The sequence below is a fragment of the Lithobates pipiens genome, unplaced genomic scaffold (assembly GCF_037356315.1).
Source record: "Lithobates pipiens isolate NorthernLeopardFrog02 unplaced genomic scaffold, aLitPip1_a1.2 Scaffold_3, whole genome shotgun sequence".
Classification (NCBI taxonomy): domain Eukaryota; kingdom Metazoa; phylum Chordata; class Amphibia; order Anura; family Ranidae; genus Lithobates; species Lithobates pipiens.
The window spans coordinates 86,690,075-86,710,774 of NW_027507790.1; the positions used below are offsets into that span (position 1 = coordinate 86,690,075).

Genomic DNA, 20,700 nt, shown 5'->3' on the forward strand with positions numbered 1-20,700 from the left:
TCTGCCTGGAACAAGTAGATCCTAACCTAGGCATTAGCCAAAGGGTCTGGTCCCAGGGATACGCCGGAACGTCAGCAAAGATGACAGAAAGGAAGATCTTTTATGCCGTTTACCTAGGAGGTGGTGGTTACAAAGGTTGGCCTCTAGGGATGGAGACCACTGCCCAGGGGAAGTGGTCAAGCTCAGAGAGCCTTGACTGTCAACATTTTAGAACTTCCGATGGCACGTCTGGCTTAATGGCCTGGGTGTTTAGATTGCAGGATTGTTCTCTCGGGGTGAAATCCGATAATGCCACATCAGTGTTTGTCTTAATTTACCAAGGAGGCACTAGAAGTCACGCAGCCAGAGGGAAGTGGGCCAAGTTCTGGTTGGGCAGAGGCGCTTGTACCTTGCCTATCGACAATCTTAATTTCGTGAAATGGTGGAGCCATCAACAATTGTTCCCGGGAGAATGGCCTCTGCACCCTGACTTTTTTCTTACAAGATAATCTTTTTGGGCGTCCAGGTTCAACAAGAAGTTGCACAGCTTTGTGTTGAGGGCTAGAGATCCACTCGCATATGAGACAGATGCATTAGTGACCCCGTGTGATCAGTTTTTCACTGATTTATACGTTCCTTCCAGTTCAGCTGCTTCCGCAGGTTCAAAGTGGAAGGGAATCCAGTAATGCTACTAGCCTGGCATGGCCCAAAAGATCCTGGTATGCAGAGATCGTAAGGTTGGCAGTAGGGAAACCATGGACTCTTCCATCCAGTCCAGACTTGCTTTCGCAAAGGGCCGGTACTCCATCCGGCCTTACAATCGCTAAATTTAACGGTTTGTCCATTGAAGCCCACATTTTTAAAGAATCTGGGGCTTTCAAGTTCAGTGATAACTACCCTGATTAATGCAAGAAAGTGGGCCTCTGGGACCATTTATTATAGGGTCTGGAAGGTCTATGTTTCCTGGTATGAAACCAAAAGATGGCATCCTCGGAGGTATGTCATGGGTAGAATTCTTTCCTTCCTACAGTTGGGGGTAAAAAATGAAGCTAGCCTTGAATACCATCAAGGGTCAGATCTCAGCCTTTGTCATTGTTTTTGAAAGGCCGTTTGCTTCACTTTCTTTGATCTGGGCCTTTTATACAAGGAACAACACATATAAATCCATCAGTTAGGGCGCACTTGTGCCCGTAGGGTTGAGTCTAGTTTTGTTGGCTTACAAGGACAGCACCTTGGGACGATGCACCATATTCTGTTGATCCTCCTAATGGGGGAATTGGTGTTCTTGGTTGTGGTAGCCTCCACAAGAGTTTCAGTGTTGGCAGCTTTCTTTTGTATAGTGCCATACTTCATTATTCTTGGGTATAGGGTGATATTAAATTCTCAACCAATCTTGTGCTTTTTTTCTTAAAAGGATCTAGCTGTCATTTGAATCAAGATGTTTCTTGCCTTCCTGTTACCAGAACCTTGTTCTGCAGAAGTTATTACTTCCTGTCAATATAGTGAGAGGGGTAAAGGTATACAGTATCTGAATGTTTCAGATACGGGAAACTGATGTTTGTTGTACTGTTAGAAGGCCCTAAAAAATATGCAGGCAACGTTCAAATCCGCTATTTAAAATGATTGCACTCTCTCGTTGTAGTGAGAGCAGTCAAGGTCTATCTGAAGCGACTGCTTAGATACGGAAAACTAATGTTTGTGGCGCTACCAAGGTGTCTCGGGAAAGGGCAGATTGCATCTAAGTCAACTGTTTTAATGTTGATTCGTCAAGCTATTATTCAGGCTTGCAGTTTGAAGAAAAGGTTTTCTCCTTTAGAGTGCACTTTACCAGGGCAGTAAGCGCTTCATGGGCGGTGCGTTACCAAGCCTTTATGACTCAGATTTACAAGGTCGCCACTTGGTCGTCTATACATATGTTCACTAATTTCTATCAGGTGAATGTAAGACGGCAAGAGGATGCCACTTTTGGCGCAGTATAGGTCATCATGGCTGCTGGCAATCTGCATTTATTTGTGTCTCCCTCCCCTCAGTAGGAATTGCTTTAGGACATCCCACTTAGTAATTACTATGAGCCTCTGTGTCCCGTGATGTACGATAAAGAAAATATGATTTTTTAACAGCTTACCTGTAAAATCTTTTTCTTGGAGTACATCACGGGACACAGAGCTCCCGCCCCTCTTGTGGGACACTTATTGCTTGCTACAAAAACTGAGGTATTCCCTGTAGGGGGCAGGGTTATATAGGGAGGAATCTTCCTGTCTTATTGATTACACCAGTGTCCAGCACCTACTTACCCACTTAGTAATTACAACGAGCCTCTGTGTCCCATTATTTACTCCAAGAAAAGGATTTTACAGTTAAGCTGTTGTACCGGCTCCAAAAAATAGGATTTTTATAACAGCTTACCTGTAAAATCCTTTTCTTGGAGTAAAGAATGGGACACAGAGGCTCATTGTAATTACTAAGTGGGTAAGTAGGTGCTGGACACTGGTGTAATCAATAAGACAGGAAGATTCTTCCCTATATAACCCCGCCCCCTACAGGGAATACCTCAGTTTTTGTAGCAAGCAATAAGTGTCCCACAAGAGGGGCGGGAGCTCTGTGTCCCGTGATGTACTCCAAGAAAAAGATTTTACAGGTAAGCTGTTAAAAAATCCTATTTTTTGGAGCCGGTACAAGATATTCCCTTGGTCCTCTTGACGGGGGAAAAATAATTTTCTTGGTTGCCATATCTTCTGTAAGAAGAGTATCAGTGTTGGCTGCTCATTCTTGTAAGGAGCCGCATTGGTTGTTCATAAGGATGAAGCTGTATTATCCTGAATTCTTACCAAAGGTAGTATAGGGTTTTCATTTAAACCAGGATATTGTTTTGCCTTCATTTTTTCCAGAACTTTGTTTCTGTGGAAGACGGGTCACTACATTTTCTTGATGCGGTGAGAGCGGTCAGGGTCTATTGAAAGTGACTGCTCAGATTCTTAAACAAAGGTTTTGTTTGTGTTGCCAGATGGTCCTGAAAGAAAGGCAGCATCCAAATCTGTTTCTAAATGAATTTGTCAAGTGATTGTACAAACTTATGGTTTTAAGAGGAAAGTTTCTCCTTTTCATATTAAAACGCACTCCACCAGGGCTGTTAGTGCTTCTTGGGCAGTGCATCACCAAACCTCCATGGCTTAAATCTGCAAGGCCACAATTTTGGTCTTCAGTCCATACATTTACCAGATTCTATCAAGTAGATGTCAAAAACATGAGGACATAGCCTTTGGGCGTAGTGTACTGAAGGTTGCAGTATGAGTCCTCTAGTCTCTTGGTGCCCTACTTTGTTGTGTCTCCCTCCCTTTAGTTGGCATTGCTATTGGACATCCCACATAGTAACTACTATGGCTCTGTGTCCAGTGATGTACAATAAGAAAATAGGATTTTTATAACAGCTTACCTGTAAAATCCTTTTCTTTGATGTACATCACGGGACACAGAGGTCCCTCCCTTCTTGGTATACAAATGTATTGCTTTGCTACAAAACTGAGGTACGCCCACCAGTGGGAGGGGTTATATAGGGAGTGCACTTTTTAAATCAGGGCGTGCCAGTGAACTACTATGGCTCTGTGTCCCATGATGTACTTCAAAGAAAAGGATTTTACATGTAAGCTGTTATAAAGATCTTATTGTTACCAATCCTGACCAAAAATGGAGTGGCCTTTTCGCCAAAAACAAAAAAAAAAACATGCCAAGCAGGTGAGAACTTTTGATAGCTGTAACTTGGTTTGACACATTTTCTTTAAAGTTGATGTAAACCCTCACATACCCAGGGAAGTGAACAGCCTCAGATGATGCACAGAGATTTAACAAATCTCCCTACATAATTCTTGCATGTATATCTGCTGTCTTCAGCTTGCTATATTCTTTAGAAAGTGCAAATAGTGTTAAGAGATTTTCTCCACCTGTTCAGCACTGGGTGTGGATTCTTGGCATATATAATGTGTGACAGCTGATTGGAGGAAAGGCACCCCCCCCCCCCCTTTCCACATAGGGAAAGGAATGTGCTGAGCTGTGCTGTGAATAGACATTCTCTCTGCTAATCTATTTTTATAGCACCCAACCTACATAAATTTCATGCTGGTTTTATCTTGGTTGACGGAGAACTTGTCAGAAGTTATCATGCTGATAACAGAAGAACAGGCAGCAGAAAGACACGGACTTAGGGCTTTAGAGAGAGTTAAGAAAACACTACAGATATATTTAATGAATCAGATTTACATCCACTTTAAGTAAATGTAAATAGAATTGCTAGATTTGACAAACGGGAACAGAAGAAAAATACATTTTTGTCATAGAACCTGTAAATTCCTAGCTCTTTGCTCAGAATTGTGCTGCCTTAAAATTCCCTCCCTCTGTTGAGCAGGTTGATCGCCTGCCTGACAGATTATAATTCCATCAGCAGCACAAAATAGACAGAGCTTTATAGCAAAAAGATAAGGAAAAATGCTAAAGACTAATGCTAGGGGTTATAGTTTGCTGGCTGAGGATTTTTGCTGTTCCTGACCCTTACTGGAGGTTATTGCTGGGGTTTATTATTTGCTGGCCCTGATACTTGCTGGGGGTTATAATTGTGTGCATGACACCAGTGCTGGAGGTTATCGTTGCCACTGATGCCATCAGTGGGGCTTATTTTACTCACATATTGTCCTCAGTGTACTGCAAGCACACCACATTTTTCTTTTTCGATCATCCCTTGAAGTCTCCTAATTCTTTTCAAATGCTGGCAATGCTTATTTTGATGCCCACTGATTTTTGCATTTCCTGACCAGCGTTGTAAGGGACACTGTTTAAATACTTCTGTCCGCTGCACTCAGTACACTTTTTAATGTGCTTAAAAAGCGCTAAAACAAAACAGTGTTCTTTAATTAATGTCTGAAATGGTTTCTATATAAAACTGCATCTTTCATTTTCTGAGTAAGCATTGTCACGTCTGATTTTATTATAACAAGGGATTTAAGGTCGGGTACTTATCTACCCCACCTATACTGACGATGCATCACCTCCTCCCCCCCCCCCCCCTCCACCCACCCCAAAAAAAAGTTTGTTTTGTTATCGCCCCTGGTTATAAAAAAATATATATCCTTCCAAGAGGGAGGAAAGCATTTTATAGAACTGTAATGCAAGCTCAGGATATAATGGTTTAATAACTATGAGCTTCATTAACCACTTAAGCCCCGGACCATTTTCCAGCTAAAGGAGCAAGCCCCTTTTTGCAATTCGGCACTGCGTCGCTTTAACTGACAATTGCACGGTCGTGCATCGTGGCTCCCAAACAAAATTGGCGTTTTTTTTTTTTTTTTTTTCCCCCACAAGTTTAGCTTTCTTTTGGTGGTATTTGATCACCTCCTGTGGTTTTTATTTTTTGCGCTATAAACAAAAATAGAGCAACAATTTAAAAAAAAATGCATTATTTTTTACTTTTTATTATAATAAATATCCCCAAAAATATATAAAAAAAAAAATTTTTTTCCTCAGTTTAGGCCGATACATATTCTAATACATATTTTTGGTAAAAAAAATCGCAATAAGCGTTTATTGATTAGTTTGCGCAAAAGTTATAGCGTCTACAAAATAGGGGATAGTTTTTATGGCCTTTCTATTAATAATTTTTTTTACTAATAAGGGCGTTTGGTCAGCGATTTTTTTATTGTGACTGTGACATGGTGGACACGTCGGACAATTTTGACACGTTTTTGGGACCATTGGCATTAATACAGCAATCAGTGCAATTAAAAATGCACCGATTACTGTAAAAATGTCACTGGCAGTGAAGGGGTTAACCACTAGGGGGCAATGTAGGGGTTAAGTGTGTTTGTGTGTTTTTTTTTTTTTAACTGTAGGGGGACATAGCTTGGTGTCTGACGTCACTGATCGTCTTTCCCTATAACAGGGAACAGACAATCGGTGACAGCCTCAGTAGGAAGCCCGAGGAGAGGTTTGTTTACACTTACCTCTCCTCGTTCTTTAGCTCTGTGACCTGATCGTGGGACACCGACGGCGATCGTGTATATATGTTATATATGTATGTTAGCTTAGGGCCGGGTCGTGAGCGTGGCGGAGCGCTTGCGAGCTACGGCTGGGCACTTAGAGGGAACGTACAGGTGCGTGATTGTGCCCAGCCGTGCCTTTCTGTCGATGTACATCGGTGTGAGGTGGTCCTTAAGCGGTTAACAGGGGTTATAAAATGCATGAAAATTCTACACTCATTTTATATATAAATCCCTTACCCAACAAGCTGTATAGATATCCTAACCTAATATTAACTCAGGGTGGCAAGCAATGATTATTTTCTTTATTGTTTTGATCACATAAAAACCTCAAAGTTTGGTGTATAATTTAGTTAATATGCAAAGGTTAGGGGGAAAAAAAAGGGAAAATTTATGGATATCTATATGCAGTGGTTAATATAAATAACCAGATTTACTGTTGGGGAACAAAATATCTAATCCACTCTGATTATAACAAAGATGTAATGTATATACTACCGTGTTTCCCCGAAAGTAAGACAGTGTCTTACTTTCTTTTTATCCCCAAAAGCCCCACTATGTCTTACTTTCGGGGTATGTCTTATATTGGAAAAAAATCCCAGCATGCAGAGCTGCACTGCGCTACAGAAGAGGACTACAAGTCCCAGCAAGCAAGGCTGCACTGTACTACAGAGGAGGCCTACAAGTCCCAGCATGCAAGGCTGCACTATGGAGGACTACAAGTCCAAGCATACAAAGCTGCTATGCTCAGCAGAGGAGAACTGTAAGCCCACACAGCCCGGTATGTTGGGACTTGTAGTCCTCCTCAGCTGCATCTTGCGTTTACATAATAAGAGCTGCAGAGAATCTCTTCACACCCCCCCCTCCCCCTCCTTGGTCTCTCTCTGTATGACCAGCACTGACCTGTACCGGGAGGACACAGAGCCAGTGACACCTGTCGGCAGTGATCCGGGACCTGGCGCAATAATCCCCTTCTCTCTGGTTGCGTCGCGCCGTTCTGATGAGTCTCGGGCAGCGGCTGTCACTCACAGCCGAGCAGAGTGAAGCCGCCTCCCCCTCCTCTTGTATGGCTACACAGTGCTGTGTATGGAGGAGGAGGAGGAGGGGGAGGCGGCTGAAGCCGCCGTGAAGCCGCCTCCCACTCCTCCTTCATGGACAGCACTGTGTAGCCATACAAGAGGAGGGGGAGGCGGCTTCACTCTGCTCGGCTGTGAGTGACAGCCGCTGCCCGAGACTCATCAGAACGGCGCTGTCTCTTCAGTCGGAGGGGGAGGGCGCTGGCCTGGCACCCCCCCCAGGGTGTGGCACCCGGTGCGGCCCGCACCCCCCGCCCCACTCTTAGTACACCACTGGAGGCGGCAATACCCCCGTGTTTCCCCGAAAGTAAGACATATGTCTTACTTTCGGGGTACGGCTTATATTAGCCGACCCTCTGAAACTCCCGATACGTCTTACAATCGGGGGTATCTTACTATCGGGGAAACAGGGTATTAGTGGTTGAATCTGGTACATAACATCCGACTCAATTTTTATTGAAAGAAAACAATATTAAGACCTAATACACTGTTTTGCAGATTTTCAGACAAGATTGTAATATAATATAATATTAAAGCAGAGGTCCACCCTAAAGTGGACCTTCCTCTCATCGGAACACAATTGGCACCTTTCAGGGGGGAGGGGTGTACAGTACAGGTATCTGCACCCACTTCCGGGATAGCTCTCTGCGGAAAGGGGCGTAGATTACGCCCCTTTCCGCAAGTGCCCGCCCCTTTCCGCAAGTGCCCCGCTGCCTGCTGGGAAACACACAGATCCCAGAGGCAGCAGGGACTGTCCTTATTGCGCAGCGTGACTCGCGCATGCGCAGTAGGGAACTGGGAAATGAAGCCACATAATCAGATCAGGCTACTAGTGTATTCAGATGACGAAGATCAATCCCATAAGGATAATACAACAGCAACCAGTTGCTTGAAGGCCAGTAAAGTTCAGGAGAACTGGGCATAGGTCAGGGTAGCCTGCCATAGCTCAACATGTTTTGCAAGAATTTGATTCCTCAGGAGCTTAGGCAAGTATTCTGGTTAAATAAGAATATATAATAATCATATGTGATAAATCACATTCATCCTGTTTACTTGAACCCATAATAATAACCTTTAATTACTATTAATGCTGTTTCAAGGAAACATGATGAATGTGGTTTTATGTATTTTTGGAGATTTTGATTATATATTCTTATTTATCCAGAATACTTATCAAAGCTCCTGAGGAAGCAAGTTTTCGCAAAACATGTTGAGCTATAGCAGGCTAGGCTACCTTGACCTGTGCCCATTTCTCCTGGACTCTACCAGCCTTCAAGCAATCGGTTGCTGCTGTATTATCCTTCTGGGATTGGTCTGGCTCATCTGAATACACTAGCAGCCTGATCTGATTATACACATTTTAAACCAGGGGTGCCCAACCACGTATGGCCCGCAGCGCCCTCTACTATCTAATATGCCTGATTCTTTGGGGTAACCTGCTTGCTTGATAAACACATTTCCCACTATATTGAGGAACAAAAACTTTGTTCGTATAAACATGCAATATTCAAAAAGGATTTTAACCCTCGGGGACAAATCTCAAGAATGTTTAGAACTGGTTTGTGTGTAACGTCCTGACCCCTGCCTACGCAAGGAAATTCTGTAGACATTACAGAATTGTTTTGAGTAACAAGGCTTTAATTCTGAAGCTAGCTTGCTACCTGCAAAAGTTCCTCTGTCCCAAAGAGCAGATGGCATAAAACCATACCTTTTGGGAATTTATAGCATGTCTAAGCTGGAAATACCCAAATCATGAGAAGATGATTTGAACACTAGGACTATTATCTCAGGCAACAAATCTGCTACAAGTTTTATCAGCCAGTAGATTTTGTATCCAAAAAGAAACGGATACTGCCTTTTATCTTCAACCAAAGAATATCTTTGCCATGAAAAGCATTTTCTTAATTCAGCTGAGGTCTCATTTAAAGAAAAAAAAATCATGGCTTTTAAATTTTTATATGTGTGTGCATGCATAGGGCAATATTAATATATGATTTCACATGAGTCGCAAAGTTTTGACCCAAGATTCACACATGTGTATAACTGCATTCACTTAGGAAAATCTGTGAATCCTGGTTGAAAGTTGGGTGAAACTTGTATGGTAACCTTTCTAAATAAACCCCAAGAGTGTTTTCAGGTATTTATTGCTGTGTGAGGTGGAGTTTAACCTTGTGGGGGCCTTTTTGGCGTTGTCTTCACTGGAATTGTTTCTAACCTAAGGCCGGCCATAGACTGAGTGTTGTTGATGGGAATCCCTCCTGCCGAGCCACTGTGTTCTTCCGGAGGGAAACCCGCTGGGAGAGAACAGTGGGGTTGATTTATCAAAAGCAAATCCACCTTGCACTGCAAGTGCACTTTGAAGTGCAGTCGATCTGAAATGAGGGGAAGCTCTGCTGATTTTATCATCCAATCATGTGCAAGCTAAAATGCTCAGATCTGCAGCGACTGCACTTCCAAGTGCATTGCAAAGTGGATTTGCCTTTAGTAAATAAACCCCAGTGTTCATAATAGCCATTTGCACTAATCATTTGTAAAATCCGGTAGGCTGGTTGTAACCCAAGTTCATTCAACCTGCCCATACATGGTTCAAATCTCAGCCAGTTCATGCCGAATCAGCCAAGATTCAAACCATTTATGGCCGGCTTAAGCCATCGCAAAAGAGGAATATTAGCTGTCTAGCACATCACGGAAAGATAGCAAAGCTTTTATTTGCTTTAAATGTTTAGCAGTGTGTTAGCTCAGAATACAACAGGCAGCACGTGCGTATGCACTTATTAGAGGATGACAAATATTGCTACAGTTGGATATAAATAGTCTACACACCCCTGTTAAAATGTCAGGTTTCTGTGATGTAAAAAAATGAGACAAATCATTTCAGAACATTTTCAACCTTTGATGTGACCTATAAACTAGACAACTCAGTTGCAAAACAAACTGAAATCTTTTAGGTGGAGGGGAGTAAAAAAATAAATAAAAATATGGTTGCACAAGTGTGCACACCCTTAAACTTTACTGAGATATCTGGAGTTTGAGAGCCTAGATCTCTCCTGCCCTTAAAAGCTTCGGATCATACCAGGATCAGTATAAGCAGAGGCTTTTTTCAAACCAGTAATGGTTTGTTTACAACCATCAAAAAACGGAAGTGATGAAATACTTGTCGTTTTCTGGTTTCTTAGACCATAGAGATGATTGGCAGTTCGGTACCTGAGCAGCTCTATGGTCAGCTGGTGGAACCGCCAGCTGCAGTTCCAGATTCTCGGTGGAAAGGGTAAGCCCGGGGAGGGGGAGAGGAGGGAACCCCCTCCCGCCTCTTGTAAAAGCAATCCATTGTAATTTATTCCTGATGGGGAAAAAATGGTCACGTGTACGCATAAGGGTTTTCACATGGGATGTCTGATCATGTCCACCTCAGTTTTTCAGGAGGACCTGATTGGACCCTGTGGTTTCCCCCATGGAGTGGCCCATGTCAGCTGTGACATGGCTGATGACATCTGCCACTATCCGATCTGATCCTGTCTGCAAAATCAAGACTGATTGTGGTCCTATTTTCCATCCATCTTGTGGATCAGATGAAAATGGACTGGTGGTCCGATTTGCCCATAGAGGAGAGCGGGACTGTGTCCGTCTCCACTCTGCATAGTAAGCAGAGATGGACCTGTCATCCGCCTGCTCAGCGAAGATCAGTGGAGCGATCCCTCCCTGAGCAAGTGGATTCCGCCAAACGGAGGCGCCCGTGTGAAAGGGGCCTTACTTTCCGGAATCTGCATGCTTTTTTCTAAGTCTGAGAATCGGATAGTACTAAAGCCAAAGACAGCAAAGGAGGTTGGCAATGGAATCATCCACATTTCCAAACATGGGTTCCTTTTTAATATGAAAAATATAGCTATTCTCAACTATAGTTCACAATTAAAAGGAAAACACTTAGCGAGTTTCTCTGAGTAAGGACTCAGGTGGTGCAGGGAGGAAGTGAGGAGTTTCTTGATAAGCATAACTGCCTGGAGGGGGGGGGTTATCTGCAGATACTGTCACTGTAACTCTGTTGTACAATCACACTTGAGTAATGCTTTCTAAAGGCATTTTCTGAGTGTTTTTAGAAGCAATGTGCCCTACAGCAGCTTCTTTGGGGCAGGATTACCCATTTTTGGCCCCATATACTGTTATGGGAGTTCCTGAAAAATGGGGGTACCGCACTTTTTCACACCTTATTTCAATCACACCCATTGAAGTCTATTCGGCCAAAAAGGGACACATCTACCAATAAAGTAGTTGTTGTTTTCAACCAAACCCTGAGGTGTGAACAGGTACAGGTTTTCTTTTAAAATTGAGTATTTTTTGTAGTTTCAAGTTACAAAATGCTCAGTTGTGAATGGGGCCCATATGTGCAAAGTAATCAGGTCTTTCTAAGAGATAATGGTTCTAGTGCTTAGCAGATCTTTTATACAATAACACCCTGTAAGTATAATCAGTGATAGCTTTGATGTAATGTGTCTATTTTATTTCATCTTATAATTTTCTCCCTTCTGGTTACAGTATTCATATCTGCTTACCAGCCAGCTGGAATCTCAGCGCATCTACTGGGAAAACAAGATTGTGCGTTTGGAGAAGGACACAGCAGATGAGGTGAGTGACAACCAAGAAAACTGTTTGGAGTTTGCACTACCTACAGTGCCTTGAAAAAGTATTTTTATTTTTCCCAATAAAGTTTTTATTGATATGAATATGTAGACTCTCTAACTCTCCCTACCCTGTCAGAGGAACAACAATTGTCCCTGGAAGCACCCATTTACATAGAGGAGATTGATCATGCCCTTAAAAACTTTGCTAAACATAAAACTCCGGGACCAGATGGATTCCCCATTGAGTGGTATCTAGAACACCGAGAAGCCCTGGTACCAAGATTACATAAACTTTATTCTCTTTATTTTCACACAGAAAAGTCTCCCTCCATCTATGAGGGAGGCCCTTATTATACTGATTCCTAAGCCCAATAAGGACGCCCTCTACTGTGAATCCTATAGGCCAGTTTCACTAATTAACGCGGATTTGAAAATTATATCTAAAATTTTAGCCTCCCGCATAAATTCAGTAGTTACTACACTGATGAGCCCAGATCAAACCAGCTTTATTCTGGGAAGATCTACATATAATATGTTTATTATTATTAACATAATAAGATTGTTTACAAACCTTCAATCTCCTAACACATTGTTTGTCCCCAGAGCGGTTGTATCCCTTGATGCCCACAAGACATTTGATTCCGTTGAATGGCCTTATCTCTTCTATATAATGGAACAATTTGGGTTTGGAAATAATTTTCTCACTTGAATCCGACTAATGTATGACCAACCTACAGCCCGCATTAGGATTAATGGAATAATTTCTAAACCATTCACAATTCATAGAGGTACCAGGCAGGGGTGCCCACTCTCACCACTATTATACGCGCTCGCTGTAGAACCCCTGGCCAGACTCCTTAGGTCTTCACTGGGTCTGCAAGGTATGAGGCTCGGCTCATTAGAAGAATGCATATCACTTTACGCAGATGATATGTTACTTTATCTATCTAATCCCCGGGTTATGGTTCCCTATAATGCTCCACTTAAATAGTAACTTTGGAACCTTTTCTGGTCTCGGTGAACTGGACCAAGTCCAGTGTTTTCCCTGTGGATCCCACCCTCCCATTTGCTCTCCCCTTAGACTGCCCGTTACAAGTTACTACAGTGTTCAAATATTTGGGCATTACAATACAATTACCAATTTACAACTATATTATAAATAATCTCTTACCGTGCATAGACTCCTTTAAAAGCAAAATAACCAGCTGGGCAAACTTGCCATTGACACTAATGGGGTAGAGTAAACCTATTTAAAATTGTGTTTTTGCCCAAGTTCTTATATATTTTGGCAAATAGCCCTATGTATGTACCTAAAAAAATCTTTCAAGAAATTGATTCTCTATTGTCGACATTTCTATGGTCTCCTAAGAACCCTAGAATAGCTTTGACTACATTACAATTGCCTACAACTCAGGGTGGATTAGCTCTACCAAATTTAAGACTTTTATTATTTTGCTTCACAACTGGTCTACATACACTGGTGGCTTTTTCCACAGCTGGATAATGCCACTACTGTGGCAAAAGCGGCTCTGCTGTCCTCCTTATGAAGTTCTAAATAACTTAATATTTTGGAAAACCGTTAGTCGATAAGGGTACCAATATAATAAAGGTCTCTCTCAGGATATATGGGCATGATATAATGTCTCCCTCTGGTTCCAGATGACCCAGCTCCTATATCCCCTAACCATCCTATATGGTTTAACCCTACATTTCCTCACTTCTATGACCTACCTGATGCCTGTCTCTGGGCTACAAAGGGACTAAAATACCTACATCAGTTATATGACCAAAGCCAATTTAAATCTTTTCCAACACTAAGGCAGGAACTTGGGATACCTAACATATGGAGTTTTAAATCTCTTCAATTAAGACTTGCAGCCATGTCCCAACTAGGTCTTGGAAACGTTTTCTTTCAAAACTCTGGCTTAGAGGGAGCATTAATACAACCAGAACACACAGGTCTGATCTCCAGTTATTATAAGTTGCTGGGGCAACATAACTCCACTTGATTACAGCTCTGAAAAATCATTGATTAGCAGATATACCAGACCTCTTGGATGATGACTGGGAAGAACTCCTTAAATACGTTTTTTGTCACTGCAGTTTCTGCTAGGGACAGAATGATACAATTACGTATCTTCCATAGAATTTATTACACTCCTCTGCATCTCTTCCGTATGTGGAAACTAACCAGTCCCATCTGCCATAAATGTCATAGGAACACAGGTGATCTACTCCACATGCTCGGGGGCTGTGAAAAAAATAGGACCGTTCTGGTCAGAAGTAAGCCACTTTATTGCAACTAACTTTAATTTACCCAATATTTGCAGTCCAAAATGGTGTTTATTGGCAGTCTTTGAGGATGTGGAGTTAAGCTCATATCAAAAGCAATTCCTACGCTTCCTATTATATTATGCTAGGAAAACTGTAGTTTTTGCAGTGGATACACTCCACACCAATTCCCCTTAATCAATGGAAAAACCAAATTAACTGCCGACGTACAAACTCGCATATGAAGCTGGGGGATGTGCTAGTAAATTCATAAAAATATGGGGAGAATGGACTGAACTGAATGGACTGATACATGTGAACTCCCTGAAGGTGGGCTGAACTCCTGAAGGGCGATTAAAGAGATGTGTCTATTAGGCTGGGATGGGGACTAAAATTTCTATTTGCCTATGATATTTGAGGAATAAGAACTATGGCGTCTTAAGTTTCTACTATTCATGGCTATATGTGTAAGTGTTTAACTGGTTAGAGTTGTTTAGTTTATAAAAGTAAAATATTTCTATTCGTCAGGGAATTGACTAAAAGAGCATCCCATTATGAACATATGTAAATTGTGGTTGGGGGGGAGAAATTTGCCTGTGAAAAATACTTGATACTGGTAAATTGATGATTGTACACTGAATTTCCTATGTACTATGTTTCTAATGAATCTTTTTATGTGATAAATATTAATAAAAACTGTTTAAAAAAAAAAAAAAAAAGTTTTTATTGAAATACAATTAAAGCATTACAGTAACACAATCTTGTATACTACGTAATGATGGATATAACAATTCACAAGAACACTGTTATATATTAATACCGCTTGACGTTTTCCACATTTTGTCATGTTACAACCAAAAACATAAATGTATTTTATGTAATAGACCAACACAAAGTGTCACATTAAGCCCCATACACACTATCAGTTTTTCTGCTGAGTTTTTCCTTCATGTTTACCAAAACCATGTAGTGCAAGGGCCTGCCTGATTGCATACAAATTGAAACTCCTAAGGTTTTACCTCCTATTATATGGTTTTGTTAAATCTGAAGGAAAAACTCAGCAGAAAAACTGATAGTGTGTATGGGGCTTAATTGTGAAGTGGAAGGAAAATGATAAATGGTTTTCAATTTTATTTTTAATTTTTTATTTTTTAATATCTGAAAAGTGTGGTAAGCATTTGTATTCGTCCCCCCTGAGTCTATACTTTTGTAGAACCACCTTTCATTGCAATTGCAGGGCAAGTTTTTTTTTTTTTTTTTTTTTTTTTTTGGGTTATTTCTCTACCAGCTTTGCACATCTAGAGTGACATTTTTGCCCATTCTTCTTTGCAAAATAGCCCGAACTTTGTCAGATTGGATGAAGAGCATCTGTGAATAGCATTTTTCAAGTCTTGCCACAGATTCCCAATTGGATTTAGGTATGGACTTAGACAGGGCCATTCTAACACATGAATATGCTTTGATCTAAACCATTCCATTGTAGCTCTAGCTGTATGTTTAGGCCGCGTACACACGCGCGGACTGTTGGCCCAACCTTGTCCGCTGAACAGTGTTTGGGCGGACAGTCCGCTCGTGTGTGGGCTTTCAGCGGACAGTTTCAGCGGACAGTTGGACGGACAAGGTTTTACGGAAATTCCGAAAAACTGTCCGCTGAAACCTTGTTTCAACGAACAGTCCGCCCGTGTGTAGGCTTGTTCGTCAAACTAAGTTCCGCGCATGCTCAGAAAGGATTTTCAAGCCGAAAGTTATAATGCAGTGTATAGGACGTCGTATTTTGCGTCCCGTCGTACGTGCCGTTCACGTCATCGCGCACGGTTTCAGCAAACTGTTCGTTCGTCGTGTGTGGCCATGTCCGTCCATGCTAAGTTTGAGCGGACTGTTCGCTCAAACTGTTGGACGGACAAAGTTGGGCCAACAGTCCGCGCGTGTGTACGCGGCCTTAGGGTCGTTGTCCTGCTGGAAGGTGAACCTCTGCCCCACTTTCAAGTCTTTTGCAGACTCTAACAGGATATTTTTTTTAAGATCACCCTGTATTTGGCTCCATCCATTTTCCTATCAACTCTGACTGGCTTCCCTGTCCCTGCTGAAGAAAAGTATCCCCACAATGTGTTGCTGCCACCACCATGTTTCACAGTGGGGATGGTGTGTTCAGTGTGATGTGCAGTGTTAGTTTTCTTGCCATACATAACATTTTGCTTTTAGGCCATAAAGTAAAATTTTGATCTCATCTGACCAGAGCACCTTCTTCCATGTGTTTGCTCACAAACTGCAAACAAGCCTTCCTGATGACGCGTGCTGGAACGTGAAATGCATAGAAGCTAGGTCTGACACACTCTACGTCGTTTCGCTGGGGGGGTTGCCTAATGCATAGCATATACCGCTGGTCAGATAGTGCTGTTTGAATGGACTTCCACTGCACTAGGTGTTTTCCGATATATACTGATGCAGCCCCCTGCTGGAAATATTGTAAGTGACTTTTTATTTACAATAATCGAACAATACTACACTATAGCTGCCTTCCCTGGCTCTTTTTGGCAGAGCTTGTTTTTCAGATTTGGGATATTGGAGCGGAGGATAGATAATTAAGATTTGATCTGGCTGTTCTTGGGCTCAATCGACCAAGTTCACCTTACATGTGAACGATTGTTTGGAAAAAGATCGTTGAATGGTTTCCAGACTTCATGGAGGTAATGCTTGTCTTATGGTCACTTGCTGGCCAGGGGCATCTGGTGAGCGCAATTTGTTGTCACTTTGGGTGAAAAGTCACGAATATTATTTGGAACACGGATTTTAGTTCTCACATGGTGTTGGAGTGGAATCATCTAGAAAGAATGTTGGAGCTGTTTTGAACTTTTTATGATGTATTTGTTTGAGCAATCACAAATATATTGATATAATAACTTGTTTTGAAGTATTTGTGCACATATATAAAGTGAAGTAATTCACTAATATACGTTTATACACGGTTTTGTATGCATACCTATTATTTGTATAAATCACTTTTTGTATTTTTAATGATTGTATTGGGCGCGGCCTTTATCGCAGTATTCACTCTTTATTAGTCTTCACCAATTCCAGGTACAGCAACCCTTCTTTCCTTTGTTTCATTATTGGCACCAGTTCCATTTATCTAAGACTTCCTATGGCTTTCTCCTTGCCACTCTTCCATAAAGGCCAGATTTGTGAGGCGCGCAACTAATAGTTGTCCTGTGGAAAAATTCTCCCACCTGAGCTGTGGATCTCTGCAGCTCCTCCAGAGTTACCATGGGCCTCTTGGCTGCTTCTCTGATTTAATTCCCTCCTTGCCTAGCCTGTCAGATTAGGTGGACAGCCATGTCTTAGTAGGTTTGCAGTTGTGCCATACTCTTTCCATTTTTGGATAATGGATTGAACAGTGCTCTGTGAGAATGTTCAAATAATGCCTCATTTTTTTTTTTTATAACCTAACCCTGCTTTAAAGTTCTGCACAACTTTATCCCTGACCTCTATGGTGTGTTCCTTGGCCGTCAATATGCTGTTTGTCCACTAAGATTCTCTAACAAAACTCAGGCTTCACAGAACATCTGTATTTATACTACAATTAAATTACACACAGGTGGGCTCTATTTTCTAATTCTTCTTATGGCAATTGGTTCCACTAGATTTTAGTTAGGGCTATTAGAGTAAAGGGGGCTGAATACAAATGCATGCCACGCTTTTCAGATATTTAGTTGTAAAATATTGTGTAACCATTTATCATTTTCCTTCCACTTCACAATTATGTATTGTATTGGTCTATCACATAAAATCTTGATAAAATAGATTACATTCTTGGTTGTAACATGACAAAATGTGGAAAATTTCAAGGGGTATGAATAATTTTCCAAGGTACTGTACCTGTGCCATTATTACTGTTCTGCATTAATTGATTTAAAAAGGACGTTTCTGCCTGTTTGCAGCATAAACGATTTTCCAGCCCTGGCACATAAACCCCAGTTCCTGTTTGACAACCTGCAGGAGCTCAAGGGTCAAACATGACTGTGTACTCCCTATTCAAACCTAGGCTCAGCAATGCAGGAAATGCAGACTTTTCATTAAGCTGCTGGTCCATATGCTCTGCTACAGTGCTAAAGTGAGAGAGAGATCCAATTACCGTATATACTCGAGTATAAGCCGAGATTTTCAGCCTCTTTTTTGAGGCTGAAAGTGCCCCCCTCGGCTTATACTCGAGTCATCGCTGTCTGCCCGCTCGATCAGCGTGTCGAGCAGACAGACAGCGGCCATTCTATTCAAAAGCCGCGCCTCCGGCTCCGCCTTCGCCTGTGATAGGCGGAACACTGAATTTCCCAGCAGCCTGTGTTCCGCCTATCACGGACATCGTATCATCCTCGTACTACGGACGAGGATGATACGACGTCTGTGATAGGCGGAACACAGGCTGCTGGGAAATTCAGTGTTCCGCCTATCACAGGCGAAGGCGGCGGCGCAGCTTTTGAACTTTACAATGGCCGCCGACGAAGAGGGCACGGGACGGCACGGCACGGGACGGGACGGGACGGGGGCAAGGCAAGGCACGACACGGGACGGATGCAAGGAGGCAAGGCACGGCACGGGACGGAGGCAAGGAGGCAAGGCACGGGACGGAGGCTCGGGACAAAGGTAGGCTGGACACACACACACACACACACACACACACACACACACACACACACACACACACACACACACACACACACACACACACACACACACACACACACACACACATGGATGGAGACACACACAGGGATGGATGGATGGATGGATGGAGACACACACACACAGGGATGGATGGATGGATGGATGGAGACACACACACACAGGGATGGATGGATGGATGGATGGAGACACACACACACAGGGATGGATGGATGGATGGACACACGGACACACAGGGATGGACGGACACACAGGGATGGACGGACACACAGGGATGGACGGACACACAGGGATGGACGGACACACACACAGGGATGGACAGGCATGTCTCACCCTCGGCTTATACACGAGTCAATAAGTTTGCCAGTTTTTTTGGGGGTAAATTGGGGGCCTCGGCTTATATTCGGGTCGGCCTATACTCGAGTATATACGGTACTGCTTTGTCAGATTAATTGATTCAAGTGCCTTATTTGTGCTGTTTTCATAAAGCAAATGGTATTTGAAAAAGGGCAAGAATTTCACTAAATTTAGTATAACCAGACCTAACCAGGTTATAGTGAGATGAGCTAAGAAGAACAAAAAATCTGCTAAACCATTGTGAAGATTGTAGAGGCTTTTTACCAGTATATCATATGTTATGTGCGTCTTTCTTCCATCACAAATTAAAAAAAAAAAGATAGTTGGCAGAACCATTTAAACCATTTTTTTTTTTCTGGCTCCTGGGTCAGCTGTGCATCCAGAATCACTAGTTCACACTCAGCCATAAACTCTTTTCCCAAACCCTATTGTAGAACAGTTTAAAAGCCCACCTTGCTATAATCTAATTATATTCTCCCAGACTTCAAGCCCTATTTTATAATTGCTGGTTTTACAAGCTACTTTACCATAACTTGTCTGGTTATGCTTACCTGTAGGTAAAAAAATAAATAAAGTAAAGGCTACTACCACTTTTAATTCCCAATCCTTATTTTATCATTTCTGATTTATAGACCATCTCACCATAACCCCTAGCTTTACTGTGGCGGTGTTGCTCCCCCAAGTCATACTCCTATAGAAGCTATGGTGTCCATACATGACCCTGCTGATGGCTAACAATGTTGCAGTTTGGAATAAATGCTCTTTAGTGTTAAAGGATAAGTTCACCTTTATGCAAGGTGAACATGTCAATGGTCTACAAGAGCTCTCATCTGTGCCCTTGCAGCCCGTTGAAACTACAAGTCCGTCTGTCACTGTGGAAGACAGTATTTGTAGTCTGACCATTTACAGGAAACTGTAAATGAATGACATGACTTCTTTTCAAGAAGTGACTGCATGGAGAAGAATCAATCCCCGCCCACTGTCACGAGGGAAGGAGGATCAGGCAAGAGGCAGCAGGAGCTGGAATATGTTACATGTTCCACCCTAAATACAGGTGTAACATGTTCTGAAGGTGAAGCTTTCCTTTAACCAGTGAAAGACCGCTGCATGTAATTATACGTCGGCACAATGGCATGGACAGGCACAAGCACGTACCTGCCTTCCAGCGGGTGGGGGGTCCAATCAGACCCCCTCCCGCTGGCTGCGGTGGTCCGTTTTGCTTAAGGAGCGATTCGGGATGAGGGGATGGCCGTTGGTTTCTGGCCATCCCCTCGCGATCGCTCCTGGCGAATGAGAAGCTTCCCCTGCCTGCCTGTGTAGGGTACACATAGGCACACGTTCACCCCCTGCCCCCCCCCCCCGTCACAGTGTCACTGATTGCAGCGATCATTTATTTACTGATCACTGCATTTAGTGTCAGTTGTGACTGTAAAAGGTGTCAGGGTAGTTAGTGTTAGGTCCAGGGTAGCCCCCTACCCCCCCTAATAAAGGTTTAACCCCTTGATTTGCCCCCCAGGTAACCCTTTCGCCCCCTTTTGCCAGTGTAACTAAGCGATTGTTTTTCTGATCGCTGCATTAGTGTCACTGGTGCCGCTAGGTAGCTAGTTATTTAGTTTCACCGCCAGGTTTTTATAGCATTGGGTACCCCCATATACAACCGAGTAAAGGTTTTAACCCCCTGATTGCCCCTAGAGTTAACCC

The 20,700-nt window shown here is 42.6% G+C and overlaps 1 protein-coding gene across 2 annotated transcripts in view; it reads left to right on the top strand.

The window, feature by feature from the left end:
• The window catches only part of BRAP (BRCA1 associated protein), a 91,412-nt gene that overhangs the window by 61,733 nt on the left and 8,979 nt on the right, over positions 1–20,700 (top strand). For both annotated transcript variants that reach the window (XM_077462010.1, XM_077462009.1), the window contains exon 10: positions 11,609–11,698. In XM_077462010.1, the coding sequence (XP_077318136.1) occupies positions 11,609–11,698 (90 nt within the window). The remainder of the gene's footprint in view (positions 1–11,608; positions 11,699–20,700) is intronic.